The 22,139-nt window shown below is 50.5% G+C and overlaps 1 protein-coding gene across 2 annotated transcripts in view; it reads left to right on the top strand.

Moving 5' to 3' along the window:
• SCIN (scinderin) overlaps window positions 1–19,814 on the top strand; it is a 67,926-nt gene extending 48,112 nt beyond the window's left edge. Inside the window, exons 10-16 of one of the 2 annotated variants that reach the window (XM_029071414.2) lie at window positions 1,790–1,880; window positions 6,217–6,387; window positions 7,334–7,511; window positions 10,151–10,272; window positions 15,451–15,528; window positions 16,030–16,090; window positions 18,535–19,814. In XM_029071414.2, the coding sequence (XP_028927247.1) occupies window positions 1,790–1,880; window positions 6,217–6,387; window positions 7,334–7,511; window positions 10,151–10,272; window positions 15,451–15,528; window positions 16,030–16,090; window positions 18,535–18,668 (835 nt within the window). In that variant the 3' untranslated portion in view covers window positions 18,669–19,814. The remainder of the gene's footprint in view (window positions 1–1,789; window positions 1,881–6,216; window positions 6,388–7,333; window positions 7,512–10,150; window positions 10,273–15,450; window positions 15,529–16,029; window positions 16,091–18,534) is intronic. The other variant, XM_039912962.1, reaches the window with a different exon arrangement.
• Window positions 19,815–22,139: the final 2,325 nt, after the last annotated feature.

The raw sequence follows: 22,139 nt of genomic DNA, 5'->3' as shown, positions 1-22,139 counted from the left end.
TGGGACACCAATGAGGAGTGAAGCCATAAAATCCATTTTTACGCAATATTGATATTTTTATGAGCACCGAGCTATTATGAAGAAGAAACTAATCCAGTCAGCGCTGATATATATATTTTCAAAGATGAGGTTACCAAATTAGAAGCGATAAAGCATCTTGGTTGTAGGAGAGCGTTTGACTCGGTCGCCCTTCTGCTCACCAAACGAGTGAATTGCCCCGAATGTGAACCCACCTCCGCGGGAAGAGGCGATGGCGCTAGGAAGTTGGGGGGGTCGATCCCGAAGGAGGGCCGGATCCGGGGATGGAGGAGTCAGGTTGGACGCTTTCCCCAACGGGAGTCACTGTCTAAGGCAGAACGGAGAGCAGGGATCAAATCCCCGTTTTACAGATGAGAAAAGCGAGGCCCGGGCAAGTTAGGTGACTGGCCCAAGGTCACGCAGAAGGCGTGTGACAGGACGGGGATTCGAACCCGGGCCCCCCGATTCCCAGGTCTACGTTCTTTCTCTGGGTTGGCACTTGGGCGTGATTCCACGCTCGCTCGTGAGCCGAATGGTGAACACGGCAGGAGGCAGCCTCCCTCCCTCAGTCAATCAGTGGAATTTATTGAGCGCTTCCTGTGTGCAAAGCACTGTCCAAGCCTTTGGGAAATTACAGTCCGACAGTCCGGGCTCCCTGCCCGAAATGAGCTCACGGTGTCCAATCGATCGGTCCGTCGGTATTTACTGAGCGCTTTCCGTGTGCCAGAGCCCACAGTGAGAGATTTGAGCGCTTACTAGCCGGCCAGAGGCCCATCCCCTCACCCCTCCCGCACCCTGCCCTGCGTATCTCCTTTGATCCCGATAGAATGGGCTACCTGCATTCATTCCAGCGCTTGGAACAGTGCTCGACACCAAGGAAGCACTTAACCACCGTAATTATCGACCATCGTCACCATTATTCCTTGCCAGTCTGAACGTCAGCATGAAATGCCGTGTGGGCGTGGTGGGATTTTGCTTTTTAAATGGTATTTCCAAGTGCTCGCTCTCAATCAGTCAATCAGTCGAGTTCATCGATTGATTCATCCAATCGTATTTATCGAGCGCTTACTAAGTACCGGGGAGAGCCCAGTACGACAATAAACAGACGTATTCCCTGCCCGGAATGAGATTACGGACTAGAGAGGGTGAGACAGACTTCATACAAATAGATGACGGATGTGTAAGTGCTGCGGGGCTGGGACGGGGAAAGAACGAAGGGAGCGGGAGAAGAGGAAAGGAGAGCGTGCAGAGCACTGTACTGAGCGCTTGGGAGCGCACGATACGACAGAATTAGCCGACACCTCCCCTGCCCACGGGGAGCTTACGCGCCAGGCACTGTACTCGGAGCCAGGACAGATACGAGATAATCAGGCTGGACGCAGTCCGTATCCCAAGGGGGGCTCCCCGTCTTAATCCCCATTTTCCAGATGAGGGGGCCCAGAGTAGCGAAGTGACTTGCCCCAGGTCACCCAGCAGACAAGTAGAGGGGGCGGGATTAGAACCCAGGTCCTTCTGCCTCCCGGGTCCGGCCTCGAATCCCGGCTCTGCCACTTGTCAGCCGTGTGACCGTGGGCGAGTCACTTCACTTCGCGGTGCCTCAGTGAACCTCGTCTGTAAAATGGGGATTAGCTGTGAGCCTCACGTGGGACGGCCCGATCACCCCGTATCTACTCCGGCGCTTAGAACGGCGCTCTGCACATAGTAAGCGCTTAACAAATCCCAACATTCTGAAGCCATTAGGTCCGTCATTTTCTCCTCCGTGTCTCCGCAGGCAAGGCGCCCGGGCCACCAGAGACGAGCTGACCACCTCCGCCTTCCTGACGGTTCAGCTGGACCGTTCCCTGGGGGGGACCGCCGTCCAGGTGGGTCTTCCCCGGGTGCTGCCCTCCCCCCCCCCCCCCGAAAGCGTCGCCCGGGCCTCCCCGGCACCGTCCTGAGAGGCGGCAGGGTGGCCCAGTGGCTAGAGCACGGTCCTGGAAGTCACAAGGACCCGCGTCCTAATCCCCGCTCCGCCACGTGCTCTGGGTGACCTCGGCCAAGTCATTTCGCTTCTCTGAGCCTCGGTTGCCTCATTCGTAAAATGGGGATTAAGAGTGTGAACCCCTCGTGGGACAGACTGCGTCCGACCTGATCGACTTATGTCTACCCCACTGCTTAGAACAGTGCTTGGCACAGAGTAAGTGCTTAAAAAGTACCGTCATAGTAATTCATCCATTCATTCATTCAATCGTATTTACTGAGCACTTACTGTACTGAGCGCTTGGGAGCGGACAATATCGCAACAGACACATTCCCTGCCAAGAATGAGCTCACAGTCTTTAATATTATTATTATTATTCATTCAATTGTATTTACGGAGTGCTTACTGGGTGCAGAACACTGTACTGAGCGCTTGGAAAGTACAAATCGGCAACCGATAGAGTCCCGCTGCCTTCATGTTTTCCCAGACGAGTATGTTCAAGAGCCAGTGAATGCTCACCGGCCATATAAGAGAAGCAGCGTGACTCGGTGGAAGAGAGCCCGGGCCTGGGAGTCGGGGGTCATGGGTTCTAATCCCGGCTCCGCCGCTTGTCAGCTGTGTGACCTGGGGCAAGTCACTTAACTTCTCTGTGCCTCGGCGACCTCATCTGTAAAATGAAGATGAAGACGGTGAGCCTCACGTGGGACGACCTGATGACCCTGGATCTCCCCCCGGCGCTTCGAACAGTGCTTGGCACGTAGTAAGCGCTCAACAGATGCCGTCATTATTATTATACGATCGTGATTACCATCGTGGTACGCCTTAAGTCTGATTATGTGTCAGGCACTGCTGTAAGCTATGGGACTCGTGATAAAGTTAATCGGGTTGGACCCGGTCCCTGTCCCACCTGAGGTTCACGGTCTAAGTGGGAGGGAGGACAGACATTGAATCCCGATTTTACAGATGACTCTCAGCACCGTACTCGTCCGCTCAACTGTATATATTGTCATCACCCTATTTATTTTGTTAATGAAACGTACATCGCCTCGATTCTATCCGGTCGCCAGTGTTTTTACGAGACGTTCTTCCCCTCGACTCTGTTTACCGCCATCGTTCCCGTCCGTCCGTCTCCCCCGATCGGACCGTGAGCCCGTCGGACGGCAGGGACCGTCTCTACCCGTCGCCGACTCGCTCATTCCAAGCGCTTAGTACGGTGCTCTGCACGTAGTAAGCGCTCGATAAATACTACTGAATGAATGAAAGATGAGAGACAGAGAAGCCGAGTGACTTCCCCGAGGTCACACAACAGGCGAGTGGCAGAGCCGGGATTAAAACCCAGGTCCTCTCCCGGGCCCGCGCTCTTTCCGATAGATCTTGCTGCTTTACCAATAACTATATTAATCGTGATAGTACTAAAAGTAGGGCACGTTTTCTGTCCCTTTATCCCGTCGTGGGGAGCCCCGTGATTTTCAACGGGACGACTGAATCTCGGAGAAATTAAAATTGACATTGCAAAAGGAAATGACTGGATCCGTCCACCAGATGACACCACAGTCAACTAGAAGAGGAAAAGAACCGGCCGGAGAATCTCTTCTGCCTCCGATTCTCCCTCGGCTCCTTCCTTATCCCTCTCCTTTTTTTCTGATATTTGCTCCCCTCGATGGTTTTACATCCTTTAATGCTGATCAGGAACGAGCCGGGACCTGGACCTCAATGTCTCGCTACCCCAGAGATGTGTCCTAGAATTGCTTTCCATACAAATGGATTTACAACCTCCCTGGATCAATCAGATTTACTGACCGTTTGCTGCGTATAGAGCATGTGATAATGTTGGTATTCGTTAAGCGCTTACTCCGTGCCGAGCACTGTTCTAAGCGCTGGGGGAGATCCGGGGTCATCAGGTCGTCCCACGTGAGGCTCGCGGTACCAAGAGCTCGGGAGCGTACACGATGACGGTGTGACGGAGTCGGCGATCACGTTCCCCGCCCGCGCTGAGCTTGCCGTCTAGTCGTAGTAGGAGTCGAAGTAATAATAATAACGTTGGTATTTGTTAAGCGCTTACGATGTGCAGAGCACTGTTCTAAGCGCTGGGGTAGACACAAGGTTGTCCCACGTGGGGCTCACCGTCTCAATCCCCATTTTACAGATGAGGTCACTGAGGCCCAGAGAGGTGAAGCGACTCGCCCACGGTCACACGGCTGACAGGCGGCCGAGCCGGGATTCGAACCCATGACCTCCGACTCCAAAGCCCGTGCGCTTTCCACTGAGCCACGCTGCTTCTCTTAAGCTACTACTTCTCGAAGTGGTAATAATAATAATAATAATAATCATGATAATCAGGGTATTTGTTAAGCGCCGACTATGAGCCAGGCACTGTAATAAGCCCTGGGGTGGATACAAGCAGATCAGGTTGGATACAGTCCCTGTCCCACATGGGGTTAACAGTCTCAGTCTCCATTTGACAGATGAGATGACTGAGGCCCAGAGAGGTGAAGTGACTTGCCCAGGCTCACATCGCAGACACGTGGTAGAGCTGGGATTAGAACCCGTGACCTTCTGACTCCCAACGTGGTTAAGTGGATAGAGCAGGGAGCTGGGAGTCAGAAGGACCTGGGTTCTAAAACCCAGCTCTGCCTCGTGTCTGCTGGGTGACCTTGGGCAAATCACGTCTCTTCTCTGGGCCTCAGTTACCTCGTCTGTCAAATGGCAATTAAAGACTGTCAGCCCCGTGTTGGCATTTGTTAAGCGCTTACTATGTGCCGAGCACTGTTCTAAGCGCTGGGGGGGAGATACGGGGTCATCGGGTCGTCCCACGTGAATGCTCACAGTTAATCCCCATTTTACAGATGAGGTCACTGAGGCACAGAGAAGTGAAGCGACTCGCCCACAGTCACACAGCTGACGAGTGGCAGAGCCGGGAATCGAACCCATGACCTCTGACTCCGAAGCCGAGGCTCTTTCCACTGAGCCACGCTGACGTGGGATCGTGTCCAATCTGAATAACGTGTATGTACCCGGTGCTTAGAGCAGTGCTGGGCACATAGTGCTGGAGAAGCAGCGTGGCTCAGTGGAAAGAGCACGGGCTTTGGAGTCAGGGCTCATGAGTTCGAATCCCAGCTCTGCCACTTGTCGGCTGTGTGACTGTGGGCGAGTCACTTAACTTCTCTGGGCCTCAGTTCCCTCATCTGTAAAATGGGGATTAAGACTGTGAGCCCCACGTGGGACAACCTGATTCCCCTGTGTCTACCCCAGCGCTTAGAACAGTGCTCGGCACATAGTAAGCGCTTAATAAATACCAACATTATTATTATTATTAGTGAGCGCTTAAGTACTATAATTTTATTTTTCAGTATTTATTAGCGTGTCTTCCAACTCTGTCGTACCGTACTCTCCCAAGTGCTCAGTTCAGTGCTCTGCACAGAGTGAGCGCTCAATAAATAGGATTGACCTACTGCTGACTGTTCATTCAATCCTATTTATTGAACGCTTACTGCGTGCAGAGCACCGTACTAAGCGCTTGGACTGTACGACTGGGCAACAGATAGAGGCAATCCCTGCCCAACGACGGGCTCGCAGTCTAACGGGGGAGACGGACAACAAAACAAGACGAATAGTCAGGCATCGATGCCATCAAGATAAATAGAATCATAAATATATGCACATCATTAATAAAAAAGTGGCTCGGTGGAAAGCACCTGGGCTTCGGAGTCAGAGGTCACGAGTTCGACTCCCGGCTCTGCCACTCGTCAGCTGTGTGACTGTGGGCGAGTCGCTTCACTTCTCCGTGCCTCAGTCACCTCGTCCGTAAAATGGGGATTAAGAGTGCGTGAGCCCCACGTGGGACAACCCGATGACCCTGTATCTCCCCCAGCGCTTAGGACGGTGCTCGGCACCTAGTAAGCGCTTAACGAATACCGACATTATTACAAATATGCACGAGTGCTGTGGGGAGGGGAAGGGGGAAGAGCGGAGGGCGGGAGAAGGGGGAATGGGGAAGGGAGGAGGAGCGGAGGAAAAGGGGGAGCTCAGTGTGGGAAGGCCTCCTGGAGGGGGTGAGCTCTCAGGAGGGCTTGGAAGAGGGGACGGGAGTTAGTTTGGCGGAGGTGAGGAGGGCGGGCGTTCCGGGACGGCGGTAGGATGTAGGACTGTTATCGTTATTCAGTCGGACCCTCGATCTCCCCGCTGCCGTCGACGCCTTTTATTCTGAGCGGTATTTGAACATCTTGTCCCTGGCCCAGATCCGCGTCTCCCAAGGCAAGGAACCCTCCCACTTGCTGAGTTTGTTCAAAGAGAAGCCGCTCGTCGTCTACAGGGACGGCACGTCGAAGAGAGGGGTCCGGGCACCTCCTCCCCGCCAACGCCTCTTCCAAATCCGGAGAAACCTGGCCTCCGTCACCAGGATCGTGGAGGTGAAGAAAGCCAAGGGGTTCGGCGAAACAGACCCGGGGGCTGCCGGGCTTTCTGGGGTTCAGCCCATTGCAGATAGGTGGAGTCTCTCCGGGGGATCGGCTCGAGAGCCCTGACGTGTTGGACTATCCCAAGGATTTAGCACAGGGCCGTGCACGCAGTAGGTGCTCAAGGAAGACCGCCGATCGATTGAGAGCCTGTTGTTGTGGTTGTTAACGGTGTGTGTTAAGCGCTTACTGTGTGCCAGGCACCGGGCCCAGTTCTGGGGCAGACACGAGCTCCTCAGGTGGGATCTGGTCCCTGTCCCACGTGGGGCTCGCAGTCTTAATTCCCATTTTACAGTTGAGGCACAGAGAATAATAATAATTACCGATATTATTATGGTACTTATTAAGTGCTTACTAGGCACCCCGCACTGTACTAAGCGCTGGGGTGGATACAAGCGAATCGGATTGGACACGGTCCCTGTCCCACCTGGGGCTCACAGTATCACTCCCCATTTTCCAGATGAGGAAACTGAGGCCCAGAGAATAGTAATGATGATGATAACGATGGTATTTGTTAAGTGCTTACTCTGTGCCAGGCACTGTACTAAGGACTGGGGTGGATACAAGCAATTCGGGTTGGACGCAGTCCTCGTCCCACGTGAGGCTCACAGTATCACTCCCCATTTTCCAGATGAGGGACTGAGGCCCAGAGAAGTGAAATGACTTGCCCAAGGTCACCCGGCCGACAGGTGACGGAGCCGGCATTAGAACCCGGATCCTTCTGCCCCCCAGGCCCGTGCTCTATCCACTAGGCCACCCTACTTCTCGCTGCGGGCAGGAAACGCGCCTGCCAACTCTGCCGTAGTCCCCTCTCCCAAACGCTCGGCGCAGCGCTCTGTCCGTCGACGACGAACAGGCTTTGGCGCGGATTCCCCACGGCAAACTTGTCCCCCGGCTCTAGGTGGACGCGGACGCCGGGTCGCTGGACTCCAACGACGTCTTCGTGCTGAAGCTGCCCGTGGACACCGGCTACATCTGGCGGGGACGAGGAGCCAGCAAGGAGGAAGAGTTTGGAGCCGCCTACGTGGCCGCCGTCTTGAAGTGCAAAACCACAAGGATCGAGGAAGGCGAGGAGCCAGGTTGGTGCTTCCAGCCCGGCGGGGAGGAAGGAAGTATTTACATTTGCCGGAGGACTCTGTCCCGCGGGGACACGCACGGGGCTGGGCGAAATTTCTGTCGGCGCGGCCGTCTTTAAAAACACAAAGGTCGGGTATAAATAGATACCGATCCCGGCTCCGCCACTTGCCTGCCGGGTGACCTTGGGCAAGTCATTCCACTCCTCTGGGCCTCAGTTCCCTCATGTGGAAAATGGAGGGTGAGTCTGTGAGACCCATATGGGACGGGGACTGTGTCCAACTTGATTGCCTGTATCCACCCCAGTGCTTAGTACAGTGCCTGGCACGTAATAAGTGCTTAAGAAATGCCATCATCATCATCATCACATGTGGGTACACGTCACCTATATCATCTCCCTGGCCGACCTGCTTATAGGTACACATTCATTGTTTCAATCATATTTATTGAGGAATTACTGTTCGGACCCACATGGGATCAGACACACTTAGCTTTCCCTGCCTAAGCCTTCTTTTCCTTTTCTTCAACTCCCTTCTTCGTCACCTCCGCGCCCTTTGTTCATCCCTCCCTCAGCCCCACAGCGCTCATATCCACATCTGCAATTGATTTATTTCTAACGTCCGTCTCCCCCTCTAGACTGCAAACTCCTCGTGGGCAGGGAGCGCGTCGTCTTTTCGTTCTACCGTACTCTCCCAAGCGCTTAGAACGGTGTTCTGCACACAGTAAGCGCTCAGTTCATACAGTTCGCTGATTGACTGGCACATGGTAAGTGCTTCACAAATACCACACACACCCAAAAAAGTGTCAGAATTGGAATCAGAACCCAGGTCTCCTGGTTTGCAATCCCATGCTCTTTCCTCTAGGCCACACTGCCGATTTAATTTGTTGGTAGGAGCTGGGCCCCTCTCCGGGTCGCACCTGGAGAGTTTCCAGTCCTCTGCCAGTCTCGGCTACGGGAGGGAGAGTCGGGCAGAGGCCTGTCCGTTCCATTCCTAGCCCGGCCGGTGGCTAGCGAGGGGCGGGCCGTCGGCCACGAGTCAAAGCTCCCCCGTGCTGGGCAGCGGCGGCACGGGACGGAGTCGAGGCGGAGACTCAGATTTACTGCGCGGAAGGCGGCGATGGTCAACCGCTTCCGGATTTTCAGCAGGAAAACTCTGTGGATCCACTACCGGAACGATGGCGGATGGAGAGCGGGACGTCCTGGGAGAGAGGCGTCCGTGACGTCGTTACGGGTCGGAGACGACTCGACGGCATAAGACGAGACAAGGAGCTGGGAAAGGGCCACCTCAAAACTATGCTATTTCCCCCGGTTTTGCTTTAATATAGGGGTTCTCTTCTTCAACCCTGGGTAAAAGAAAAATCACACGGTCATACTCACCGGCTCTTGCTGCTGCACATTTGCACTCCGTAGTCTTTGCTGAGAGTATCTGTTATGTGCAGAACGCTGGGCTGAATGCTTGGGAGAGTACAGTAAAGGGACAAGACACAATGCCTGCCCTCGAGAGAGATCTAGGGAACAGCCCTGCAAATGAACTACCTTGTGGCAAATAATCATAATCATCATAATAGTATTTGTTAAGCACTTACTATGCGCCAGGCACTGTATTAAGCACTGGTTTAGATAGAAGATAATCAGGTTGGACGAAGTCCCTGTCCCACGTAGGGTTCACCGTCCTAATCGCCGTTTTACGGATGAGGTAACTGAGGCCCAGAAAAGAGAATAATAATGATGATAATAATTGTGATATTTGTAAAGTGCTTACTATGTGCCAGACACCGTACTCAGCACTAGGGCGAATACGAGCAGATCGGGTCGGACGCCGTCCCTATTCCACGTGGGATTTATCAGCTGTGTGCCTGTGGGCAAGTCACTTCACTTCTCTGTGCCTCAGTTACCTCATCTGTAAAATGGGGATTAAAACCGTGAGCCTCATGTGGGACCACCTGATGACCCCGTATCTCCCCCAGCGCTTAGAACAGTGCTCTGCGCATAGTAGGCGCTTAACGAATACCGACATTATTATTATGGGGCTTAACAGTCCGAATCCCCATTTTACAGATGAAGTAACTGAGGCCCGGGGAAGTGAAGCGACTTGCCCGAGGTCACACGGCAGACGAGCAGCAGAGCCAGGATTAGAACGCGCGTCCTTGCGATTCCCCGGCCTGGGCTCTAGCCGCTAGGCCACACTGCTTCTCACACCATTCCTCGCGACGCCGTAGCTCTCAGTATCCAGATGGGCTCGGGCCAATGGACAGATGTTCCCTAATTCTCTACCAATCAATAGATCGTATTTATCGAGTGCTCACTGTGTGCGGAGCGCTGTACTAAGCACTTGGGAGAGGACAGTCCAACAACGTAACAGACACATTCCCTGCCCACAACGAGCTTCCGGTCTCGGAGACGAGCTTCCGGCGTTCTAGCTCGGATCCGCGGGAAAACCGGCTCTGTGGCGGGTTTGAGTGTATCGAATGGGAGGGAAAAGGGGCAGGGCCAGGGAATCCGGAACCCTTTATTTTTCCTTTATTTCTAACCATTAGAGAGCCAGGAAGAGGACAATATTGGAGGCTGTAAGACTATATTAATAAAACTAATATTAAAGGCGCCCCTTTCAGACCGCTGGAGTAATCAATCTGTGTTCCACAGAGGAATTTTGGAGTTCCCTGGGTGGGAAGAAAGAATACCAAACCTCGCCCCTCCTCGAAACCCCGGCAGAAGATCACCCTCCTCGACTCTTCGGCTGCTCCAACAAAACGGGCAGGTTCATCGTAAGTACCCACCTGTCTCATCTCTCCGGGACGTCTCTCCCCGGATGTCTGCCCGCCACCTAAAAACTCACCATGTCCCAAACTGAGCTCCTCATCTTCCCTCCCAAACCCTGTCCTCTCCCTGACTTCCCTGTCACCGTGGACGGTACGACCATCCCTCCCGTCCCTCGGGCCCGCGACCTCGGTGTCTTCTTTGACTCGGCTCTCTCGTTCACCCCACGCGTCCTATCCGTCACCGAGACCCGCCGGTCTCACCTTTACGATATCGCCAAGATCCGCCCTCTCCTCTCCACCCAGACGGCTACCTTACCGCTCCGGGCTCTCGTGATATCCCGGCTGGATTATCGTGTCGGCCTCCTCTCCGATCTCCTTTCCTCCTCTCTCGCCCCGCTCCGGTCTATTCTTCATTCCGCTGCCCGGCTCGTCTTCCTGCAGAGACGCTCTGGGCCTGTCACTCCCCTTCTCAAAAACCTCCGGTGGTTGCCCATCGACCTCCTCACGAAACAAAAACCTCTCCCTCTAGGCTTCGAGACTCTCCATCACCTCGCCCCCTCCTACCTCTCCTCCCTTCTCTCTTTCTACGGCCCACCCCGCACGCTCCGCTCCTCCGCCGCCCACCTCCTCGCCGTCCCCCGTTCTCGCCTAGCCCGCCGTCGACCCCCGGCCCACGCCTCCTGCTGTCCCGGAATGCCCTCCCTCCTCACCTCCCCCAAACTAACTCTCTTCCCCTCTTCAAGGCCCTACTGAGAGCTCACCTCCTCCGAGAGGCCTTCCCACACTGAGCTTCCCTTCTTCCCTCTGCTGCCTCTCTGCCCCCCCTTCACCTCCCCTCAGCTAAGCCCCCTTTCCTCCCCTTTCCCTCTGCTCCTCCCCCTCTCCCTTCCCCTCCCCTCAGCACTGTGCTCCTCCCCTCATATGTATATATTTTTATTACCCTATTTATTTTGTTAACGAGATGTCCATCCCCTTGATTCTATTTATTGCTACTGTTTTTGTCCGTCCGTCTCCCCCCGATTAGACTGTAAACCCGTCAATGGGCGGGGATCGTCTCTATCTGTTGCCGAATTGTACATTCCGAGCGCTTAGTACAGTGCTCTGCACATAGTAAGGGCTCAATAAATACTACTGAATGAATGAATCTCTCGGCCAATTAATGAGTGGTATTTATTGAGCGCTTAATGTATACCAAGTGCTGTGCTAAGCGCTTCTTGGAAGAGTTCAGTACAGGGAGAGTTAGAAGACCCAATCCCCACCCTTGGAGAGCTTGTAGATTACTGTGTGTAGAGAACTAGGGAGAGTATAACAGAGTTAATAGACATGATTATCTACTTGATCATGTTAATGATCATGTTAATTTACATGATTATTGTAAATTCCTCCCCTCAAGGAATTTACAACCTACTGCCTTCTGGTAGAGTGCCTGGTACATTACATTGTAAGCGCTTAATAAAAGCCGTACTTCTTTTGGGGACAGTTTTTCTTTCTTTTTTCCTTATTGAATATTTATTGAGTGCTTACTGTGTGCAGAGCACTGGTCTAAACGCTTGGGAGAGGACAATGCAACAATAAACAGCCAAATTCCCTGCCCACGGTGAGCTGACGGCCTTCAGTCCTTATCCCCCCGCATTCCCCAGAAGGCACATAAGTTTGGAATTGTTGCTTTATCAGATCCACCATAAACTCTCTGGAGACCTTCTTGTTACATAAGAAGGACCAAACCTTTTTTTTTTTTTTTGGCAATGTCATTAACACTGGGGTCAGTGAAATTATGGATGACTAGAGGAAAAAAATGCTAAAGCCAGCTTTGACACTCATAAACAATTTGATCTAGGAGATAAAAACGGAAATATTTCAATAACGTCCTCAAAAGTGAGCCTGCCTTTAGACGGATTGGGTAATTTACTGCTTAGCCTGTGCGATGCGGCATCGCCGAACAGTTTTCCTTTGCTATAATCGTATCCACAGTCTGTGATTAGAGGCCATTAGCTCTTTGTTTCTCTCAAAGGTTGCATTAAAAGAGCACTTGACTGGGATATTATTTTGGCAGCTGTTGGATCCATATTTTTTTTTCAAGTAAATGACAGTAAATTAGATGTTTGCTTCCAGTGCTGGTTAAAGTAGAAGATAGGGGAGTCCGTGAGGACTGCAGATATTGTAAGACCGAAAATGAACTATCAATTGTTATCCTACTCATACGCAATTTTTTCTGCGCCAGATAGTCAGAAGGGAGCGTGGCTTAGTGGAAAGAGTCCGGGGCTGAGAGATCCAGGTTCTAATCCCAATTCCACTACTTACCTGCTCTGTGACCTCGACCACATCACTTAACCTCTCTGTGCCTCGATTTCTTCAGTAAAATGGAGATTAAATGACCGTTCTCCTTCCCTCTTAGACCGAGACCATATTATGGATGTGACCGATCCAATCATCTGGTATCTACCCCAGTGCTTGGCATATTTGAGGCACTTAATAAATGCTATTATTTATTATTATCATTATAATAATAATTATTAATAGGTGTTATCCACCTGCACAAAAGGTTGAAACTGCTATTAATTATCTACCCCGTTAATGAATGGGCCAAAATAATGTTCGCCAGGTTATTTTTTAAATGCATACTATGTGCTAAACGGGGTAGATAAAAGGCATCCAGTCAAACGAAAGCTCTTCACTGTTGGCTTCCGAGCCGTCCATCCCCTGGCCCCCTCCTACCTCACCTCCCTTCTCTCCTTCTCCATCCCAGCCCGCACACTCCGCTCCTCTGCCGCCTCTAACCTTCTCCTTGGACCTCATTCTCGACTGTCCCGCCGTCGACCCCTGGCCAGTGTCCTACCCTTGGCCTGGAACACCCTCCCTCCTCAAATCCACCAAAAAATCACTCTTCCCCCCTTCGGAGCCCTACTGAAGGCTCACCTCCTCCAAGAGGCCTTCCCAGACTAAGCCCCCCTTTTCCTCAGCTCCCCCTCCCTTCCACATCATCTTGACTCGCTCCCCTTGCTCTTCTCTCCCCTGCCCCACAGCGCTTATGTGTGGATGTATATAATTCTCTTTATTTATATTGATACCGGTTTACTTGTTTTGATGTCTGTCTCCCCCCTTCTGGATTGTAAGCCCAATGTTCGTAGAGATTCTTTCCCGTTATTGCTGAATTGTACTTTCTGGCACTTAATACAGTGCTCTGCACACAGTAAGCGCTCAATAAATGCAATTGAATGAACACATGGACATAGTCTAAGGGGGAGGGAGAACAGGTATTGAATTCCCATTTTACAGATGAGGAAACTGAGGCCCAGGGAAGCAAAGTGACTTGCTCAAGGTCCCACAGCAGGCAAGCGGGAGAGCCAGGAATAGAACCAGGTCCTTCTGACTCCCAGGCCCGGGGTCTTTCTGTTCGGCCACTCCCAGTAGAGGACAAACGGTGAAACATTGATATGTCCAGTCGGTCAGACAGTCGGATATACCGAGCGCTTGCTGCGTGCCGAGCACTGGACTAAGTGCTTGGGAGAGTCCAGTTTAACAATAAACAGCCTCATTCCCTGCCCACACTGAGTGACAGCACATTATCCACCAAAAGCTATCACCGAGCCCTGGGAAGGCAGCAAAATTCATCTTTTTCCAGTTGGATGAAGATCCTCTCTGCCATTCAAATATGATGATCTCTAGTCGGGTCAAGGTCTTGCCTATGCAGTTGAAGACGATTTCTGTTTGGACAGACAGCTGCCACTGTACTAACGACCGAATCTCCCTGGTCATGGCTCAGTCATATTTAGAGAGTGCTTACTGGGTGCAGAGCACTGTACTGAGAGCCTGGGAGAGCACGATAGAATTAGCAGACATGTTTCCTGCCTACAGTCTAGCTTACGGTCTAGAGGGACCTGACAGTCTGGATCTTCACACTTCCCGGGGATGGAGGCCAATGTATTCTTGATATCCTCCTTTGGATCGGGAAGGCAAATTCATATTAACTCTGCCAGTTTGGATAGAGGCCGGGACCAGTACTAAATTTCACCTTTTTTTTTTTAATTTACAGGGTATTTGCCAAGTCAATCAATCAATGGTATTTATTGAGCGTTTACTAGGTGCAGAGCACCGAACTAAGGATTTGGGGGGCATGCAATGCAACAGAGTTAGCAGACTTGTTCCCCGCCCACAATGAGTTTACAGTTGAGTGCTCGCTCTGAGCCTGGTGCCGTACTGAATCCTGGGGCTGGGCACAAACTAATCGGGTTGGACACGATCCCTGTCCCGCATGGGGCTCACAGTCTCGATTTTACAAATGCGGGAACTGAGGCACAGAGAAGTGAAGTGATCTGCCCAAGGTCACCGAACAGACAAGTGGCGGAGCCAGGATTAGAACCCAGGTCCTTCTGACACCCAGGCACCTGCTCTATCCATTAGACCACGCTGCTTCTCACTGATTATAAGCAATAGACTGGGGTTCCCGGTTCCTGAGGTCAAAAGAAATAAACTTGCTAAAAGCCTCTCTGCCTCCTCTCTCCCACCCCGTCTGCCCCAAATTCATAAAGTAAACAACAGAGCAAACCCCCAAACTGCCTGTTAGCCAAATCCAGCCAGACGAGGAAGGTTTGAGACACTGGAGTAGACTAGTTTCTTATGACAAGCATGGGAAACAGCTTGGTGTAGTGGAAAGAGCCCGGGCCTGCGAGTCAGAAGGTCGTGGGTTCTAATCCCGGCCCCGCCACATTCATTCAATAGTATTTATTGAGCACTTACTATGTGCAGAGCACTGTACTGAGCGCTTGGAATGGACAAATCGGCAACAGATAGAGACAGCCCCTGCCCATTGACGGGCTCACAGTCTAATCGGGGGAGACAGACGGACAAAAGCAAGACAACGTAATCACGATAAATAGAATCAAGGGGATGGACACCTCATTAATAAAATAAAGAGGGTATTAACATGTCTGCTGTGTGACCTTGGGCAAGTCACTCCACTTCTCTGGGCCTCAGTTCCCTCATCTGTAAAATGGGGGTTAAGACTGTGACCCCCCCCCCACGTGGGACAGGGACTGTGTCCAACCTGACTTGTATCAACCCCAGTACTTAGAACGGTACTCGGCACATAGTAAGCGCTCAAATGCCATGATTATTAATTATTATTATTATTACTTTTTATGACCTGATAAAGATTTGTAGTCACGATTCCCTATTGCCTTTCAGATTGAGGAAGTTCCAGGAGAATTCACTCAGGATGATCTAGCCGAAGATGATGTCATGTTACTGGATGCTTGGGAACAGGTGAGCGAAGCTGTTGGGAAATTGGGAACAAAGAGTACCCGGATTGATCGTGTTAGAGTTGGAAAAGCCGGCTAGGAGATCCGGGGGGCTCAAATTCCCAAGCGCTTAGTACAGTGCTCTGCACATAGTAAGCGCTCAATAAATACTATTGAATGAAATTCGGATTTCTCATTCATTCATTCATTCATTCATTCATTCGGTCGTATTTATTGAGCGCTTACTGTGTGCAGAGACCGTTGTTGGGTAGGGATTGTCTCTATCTGTTGCCAAACTGTACTTTCCCAAGCGCTTAGTACAGTGCTCTGCACACAGTAAGCTCTCAATAAATACGATTGAATGAATGAAGAAAGAAGGGGGCTTCGAGGAGAGATTTTCGGGGGGAGATGAATAGGTAAGCGTGGAGCGGGAGCGCAGGGCCGTGGCCACTGAATGTGACCCCTTGCGTGTCCGTGTCCGTATCCGGGCTGTGAAGCTAATGGTCGCCGATCTGTTTGTGTTTAGTTATTCCTCTGGATCGGAAAGGACGCCAATGAAGTGGAGCGAACCGAGTCCATCAAGTCCGGTAAGGAAGGGCCGGTGGGAGCGATAAAGATTATCCTTCCCAATCAGTTGATTGATCGAACGAGAGTAGATAGCGAGCGTTTCCTGTGGGCGAGCAGTGCACCGGACGCTTGGGAGGGTACGACGCAGAGGTGGAAGACACGGTCTCTGCCCTCAAGGAGCTGGCGAGCAAGCGGGGGGACACGGACCCTGAGGTAAATTACAGAGATGCCTCGGCCATCCTAGTAACTCGTTCGCAAAGATCAGTGGGCCAAGACAACTGACCCTATAATTGAGATTAGCAATAGAATTGGCCTTCAGTAATGAAGGACTTTATCATTATCATCATCATCATCATCATCATCATTATAGTATATGTCAAGCTCTGTTCTAAGCACTTAGGTAGATGCAAGTTAATCGGGTTGGACAGTTAATCGGGTTGAATAAAGACTCTGCCCCGCATAGGGTTCAGAGTCTAAGTAGAAGGGAGAACAGGCGTATGATCCCCATTTTACAGTTGGGGAAACTGAGGCACGGCTATATTAAATGACTTGTCCAAGATCACACAGCAGAAAAGTGGCAGAACCAAGATTAGAACCCAGGTCCTCTGACTCCCAGGCCCCTGCTCTTTCCATTAAATCATGCTGCTTCCCCAAAAAATTTAGTGTAAGAAACTTGGTGAGGAAACGTAATTCTGCATCACTTGATGCAATCTACCATATTATCGTTATGATATTTGTTAAGCACTTATTATGTGTCAGGCCCAGTTCTAAGCGCTGGGGTAGGTGCAGGTTAACAGACTGAACACAGTCCTTGTCCCAAATGGGGCTCATGGTCTAAATAGGAAGGGGAACAGTTATTTCATCCCCATCTTACAGTTGAGGAAACTGAGGCATAGAGAATTGAAATGACTAGCCCAAGGTCACACAGCAAGCAGTCGGCTGACCCGGGATTAGAACTCAGGCCCTAACTCCCAGGCTCATGGCTTTTCCACTAAGCCTGCTGAGGCATGTATTAATTACTACTAATTAATAGTAATTAATATTAAGTCTTTTGGGCCCGAGTCCTCAATTCCTCATCTGTTAGGTGAGATCAAGATCAATCAAGCCATCAGTCAGTAGCATTTCCTGAGCACTTCTGGGTTCATTCATTCATTCATTCTTTCATTCGATTGTATGTGAATGAATTTGAATGAATGGATGAATATGAATGAAAGAATACTGTACTAAGCGCTTAGGAGAGTCCACTACCACAGAGTCCGTTCATTCAATCATATTTACTGAGCGCTTACTGTGTGCAGAGCACTGTACTAAGCACTTGGCAAGTACAATTCGGCAACAAAGAGAGACAGTCCCTGCCCACAGTGGGCTCACAGTCTTCAAGGGAGAGACAGACATCAAAACAATCAAAACAACAGACGTAAATAGTATCAATATCAATAAATAGAATTGTATATGCACATCGGAACAGAGTTGATACTTGGCCTCCCTCCTGCTTAGACTGTGAGCCTTAGCTGGGACACAGACTGCTCCTGATCTGATTTGTCTGTCCGTCTCCCCCGATCAGACCGTAAGCCCGTCAGAGGGCAGGGACCGTCTCTGTTACCGATTTGTCCATTCCAAGCGCTTAGTACAGTGCTCTGGACATAGTAAGCGCTCAATAAATACTATTGAATGAATGAATGATCTTAAATCGCAACCTTCGGAAACACCCGAGTCAGCATCTCCTGCAATCAACTTTTTGTAATTCGGGACTAAGGCCTAGCGCATTTCATTTGGCGCAATTCAGTCGTATTTATTGAGCGCTTACCGTGGGCAGAGCACTGTACTAAGCGCTTGGGAGGGTACAATGCAACAATAAATAGACACATTCCCTGCCCACAACAAGTTTACAGTCTAGAGCAGGGGAGGCAGACATTCATATAAATAAATAAAATCACAGATGTGGACCTGAGTGGTGTGGGGCTGGGAGGGGGGATGAATAAAGGGAGCAAGTCAGGGTGACGCAGAAGGGAGTGGGGGAAGACGAAAGGGGGAAGTCAGGGAAGGCCTCTTGGAGGAGATGGGCCTGCGATGAGGCTTCGAAGGGGGGTAGAGTCCTTGTGTGTTGGAGCTGAGGAGGGAGGGCGTGCCAGGCAGGAGGCAGGATGTGGGAGCGTGTAAAAGAGGTCGTTGGTCCCGAGTTCAGAGAGCGAAGGTTTTTCCTCCAAATCGACCTCCCCCCTGCCTGACTTCATTCATTCAATAGTATTTATTGAGCGCTTACTATGTGCAGAGCACCGTACTAAGCGCTTGGGATGAACAAGTCGGCAACAGATAGAGACGGTCCCTGCCGTTTGACGGGCTTACGGTCTGATCGGGGGAGACGGACGGACGAGAACGATGGCAATAAACAGCGTCAAGGGGAAGAACATCTCGGAAAAACAATGGCAATGACTTCCCCATGGCCGGGCTCCCCTGTCCCTAGCCGAGAGTTACCTGGAGGCCGACCCTTCCGGGAGAGACGAGAGGACCCCCATCGTCATCGTCAAGCAGGGGAGCGAGCCCCCCACCTTCACCGGCTGGTTCCTGGGCTGGGATTCCGGCAGGTGGAGAAACTGAGGCAGCCCGGGCCAGCTTCCAGCCCAGATGCGTGAGCAGAGAAGAGGGCGCCTCCCCCGCCGCATCCCCCACCTTCAATTTGGCCTCGACTAAAGTCCCCCTGCCCCCAGGGTCAGTGGGATCTTGAGCCATCCCAGAGTCCTGCTTTCCGCCCGTGGCACACAGTGCTCCGTCCGCTGCACGGAGCGTGCTGCCCGTTGCCCACAGTGCTCCATCCACTGCACACCATGTCCTGCTCACTGCGTACAGTGCTCTGGCAAGGCCGGAATCCTCAGGGTTTCATCCCCTCTCCACTCGGGCCTGAGGAGAATCAGCTGGGCTGTTCTCCACTTGCTCATTTCCCTAAGGACAGGGTTTTCAAAACCATAGATTTCCTGGGGAAAAAAAAGTTTCTCAGAAGTTTCAAACGTCCCTTGGCTTTCTTTTCCCCTAGAGCGAATATGCCATTTATGCCAAACTACTTTTTTCTGCCAGTCTGCCATATTTTGTGGCCTGCTTTTCCTTTGTGTTTACAAAATTAAATGGGTCTCGACTTTTTTTTTTTAAATGATTTCAAGCACAGGGGCTTTTCAGTAAAAATAGATTGATTTGATGTGTTTGAAATGCAGCAGTCTGGCAGAGGGCTGAACTGTTTTAGACCGAAACAAAGTCACTTCCTCTTAATTAGCCAGCTCATTCAAGCCAAAGTTTCCTTCGCAAGTGGAATTCAGCCTGAGAGAAGTGGCATCATCAAGAGAAAAACCAGCAGCCAAACTTTGAATGGCATGTGCAGTTTTAAAAAGAATTTGCACCGTGAGCCTCAATCAGATTGGCATTTTGAGAATTATTTTTCTTTGAAAACTAAATTTAAAATGAATATCTCTTATCTTTCAGGAATAAAATAGGAAAATTCTATTCATTCCATTTTGTGAGGCCATAATCAGTGCTGAGGAATAGTTGTGTGTGTGTGTGGTTGCCAACTTCATGATTGACACAACTATGATGTCGCGTGAGATGGTAAAATGCAGGCGCGGCGAGGAAGAGGGCTGAAAGAAGATACGACAGTTCAGTTTTAGATTAAACTTTCAATCTCCAATAGACTAGCTGCGTTGATAACGTGGGGCTTTATGCTGAAAGCTTATTGACAATAAAAACATTACCACAACATGTGCTGTGTCTTAACCTGAAGAAGTTTCCTGTGTCGTCACATCTCGGTCAATTTGTTTTTTCAGACGTCTGCTTTTCGTCTTGCCTTCCGGGCAGGGAACATGCCTGCTAATTCTGTTGCATTGTAGTCTCCCGAGTACCGAGTAAAATGCTCTGCACGTAGTAAGCGCTCCACAAATACCACGGATGGGTAGAAACCAAATCAAAAGTGGATTCCATCATCAGTGGGCCCAGGTGGCGAACAAAAGTACACGTTCACACGCATCCCGCAGCTCTGCCTACCCCAGAGCTTAATGAGGTGCTCTTAACAAAAACCACAGTTATTATATTGAGCGGAGCATGACCCACACTTTTCTATTCTAGACTGCTGCAAAATTCCCCTACAATTAGCCAAATAAATCATAACTTTGGTAATTCCAACGAATTATCCATCTACCCCCCGAGTTTCTGAAATCCTGGTAAAGCTACCGACGGCACTATGACAATTTTATGACTTTCAAGAGGCAAATGTAGAAATGAGTTATACTCACATTAAAGCGTTCTCTAAACTCTAAGTTCATTATGGGCAGGGAACCTGTCTGCTAATTATTTTGAATTATACTCCCAAGCACTTATACAGTGCTCTGCATGTAGTAAAGCACTCGATAAATACCACTGATTGACCTAAAGAAAATCGTGAGGACCCGCTAAGAATTACAGTTGCAGTCATTCAATCAATCAACACACATCCATTTCTCTCTGACCTTATTTCATAGTAAAAGAGAGACCATCAAATAACACCAATTTCCCATTGAATAATCCTCTTTGGATTTCTCATCTAAGATCCTTCTTTAAAATTATCATTATTCATAATAACAACAATATTTGTTAGGCACTTACTATGTGCCAAGTTCTGCTACTAAGTGCTGAGGGTGGATAGAGAAGCAGCGTGGCTCAGTGGGAAGAGCCCGGACTTGGGAGTCAGAGGTCACGGGTTCTAACCCCAGCTCCGCCGCTTGCCAGCTGTGTGATTTTGGGCAAGTCACTTCACTTCTCTGGGCCTCAGTTCCCTCGTCTGTAAAATGGGGATGAAGACTGAGAGCCCCACGTGGGACAACCTGATCACTCTGTATCCCCCCAGTGCTTAGAATAGTCCTTTGCACATGGTAAATGCTTTAACAAATACCACCATTATTATTATCATTATTATTATTATTATCACTGAACTAAGCACATGGGACGGTACGATGCAACAGAGTTGGCAGACACATTCTCTGCTAAGGAGCATACAGTTAGTGGCGGAGAGAGACATTAATATGAACAAGCAATTTATAACATAGAGTTTAAAATCTACTTATTTATTTCTAGTAATGTCCGTGTCCCCCTTTAGACTGTAAATTTGTTGTGGGCAGGGAATATGCCTGTTTATTGTTCTCTTGGACCCTCCCAAGCGTTTAGTACAGTGCTCCGCACACAGTAAGCGCTCAATAAATACCGTTGAATGACAGAACGAATAAGAGGAAGTTTGGAGCTACAGCAGCTGCTCTGGAGAGCTGAAAGTTCAGCTCCCAACGCGGGTTCTTCGCCGAACAGCTCTCAGTTGGGAAGAGGTGGGGGATCCCAGCCTCAGTGGACCAATCTTCACAAGTCCTTAGCTGCTAATGGCCGAATGTCAGCACTTTGTTTCTTCTTGGGGCTGGTTTTGTTTACTTGTTAAGCACTGACTATGTGTTAAACATTGACTAGGTTTCAAGCACCTGGTAAACTTTGGGGTAGTTAACCTAATCAGGTCGGTCATGGTTTCTGGCCCACTTAAGGTCCCCGGTCTAAGTAATAATCATAATAAAAAACATAGTTTGGAGATTTGTTAAGCTCTTACTACATGCCAAGCACTGTACTAATCGCTGGAGTGGATACGAATAGCTGGAATGGATACAAACAGTCTCAATCCCCATTTTACAGATGAGGGAACTGAGGCCCAGAGAAGCGAGGAGCCTTGCCCGACGTCACACAGCAGACGAGTGGCGGAGTGGGAATTAGAACCCATGACCTTTTGACTCCCAGGCCCGGGCTCTATCCAGTACACTGTGCTCCTTCTCATCATTGAGAGGCAGCGTGGCTCAATGGAAAGAGCACGGGCTTTGGAGTCAGAGGTGGGTTCGAATCCCGGCTCTGCCACTTGTCAGCTGTGCGACTGTGGGCAAGTCACTTCACTTCTCTGGGCCTCAGTGACCTCATCTGTAAAATGGGGATGAAGACTGTGAGCCCCACGTGGGACGACCTGATTCTCCTGTGTCTACCCCAGCGCTTAGAACAGTGCTCGGCACATAGTGAGCGCTTAACAGA

The sequence above is a fragment of the Ornithorhynchus anatinus genome, chromosome 8 (genome assembly GCF_004115215.2).
Source record: "Ornithorhynchus anatinus isolate Pmale09 chromosome 8, mOrnAna1.pri.v4, whole genome shotgun sequence".
Lineage (NCBI taxonomy): Eukaryota > Metazoa > Chordata > Mammalia > Monotremata > Ornithorhynchidae > Ornithorhynchus > Ornithorhynchus anatinus.
The sequence above is the reverse complement of the archived record's forward strand: the minus strand, read 5'-3'. Positions and strand labels throughout refer to the sequence as shown.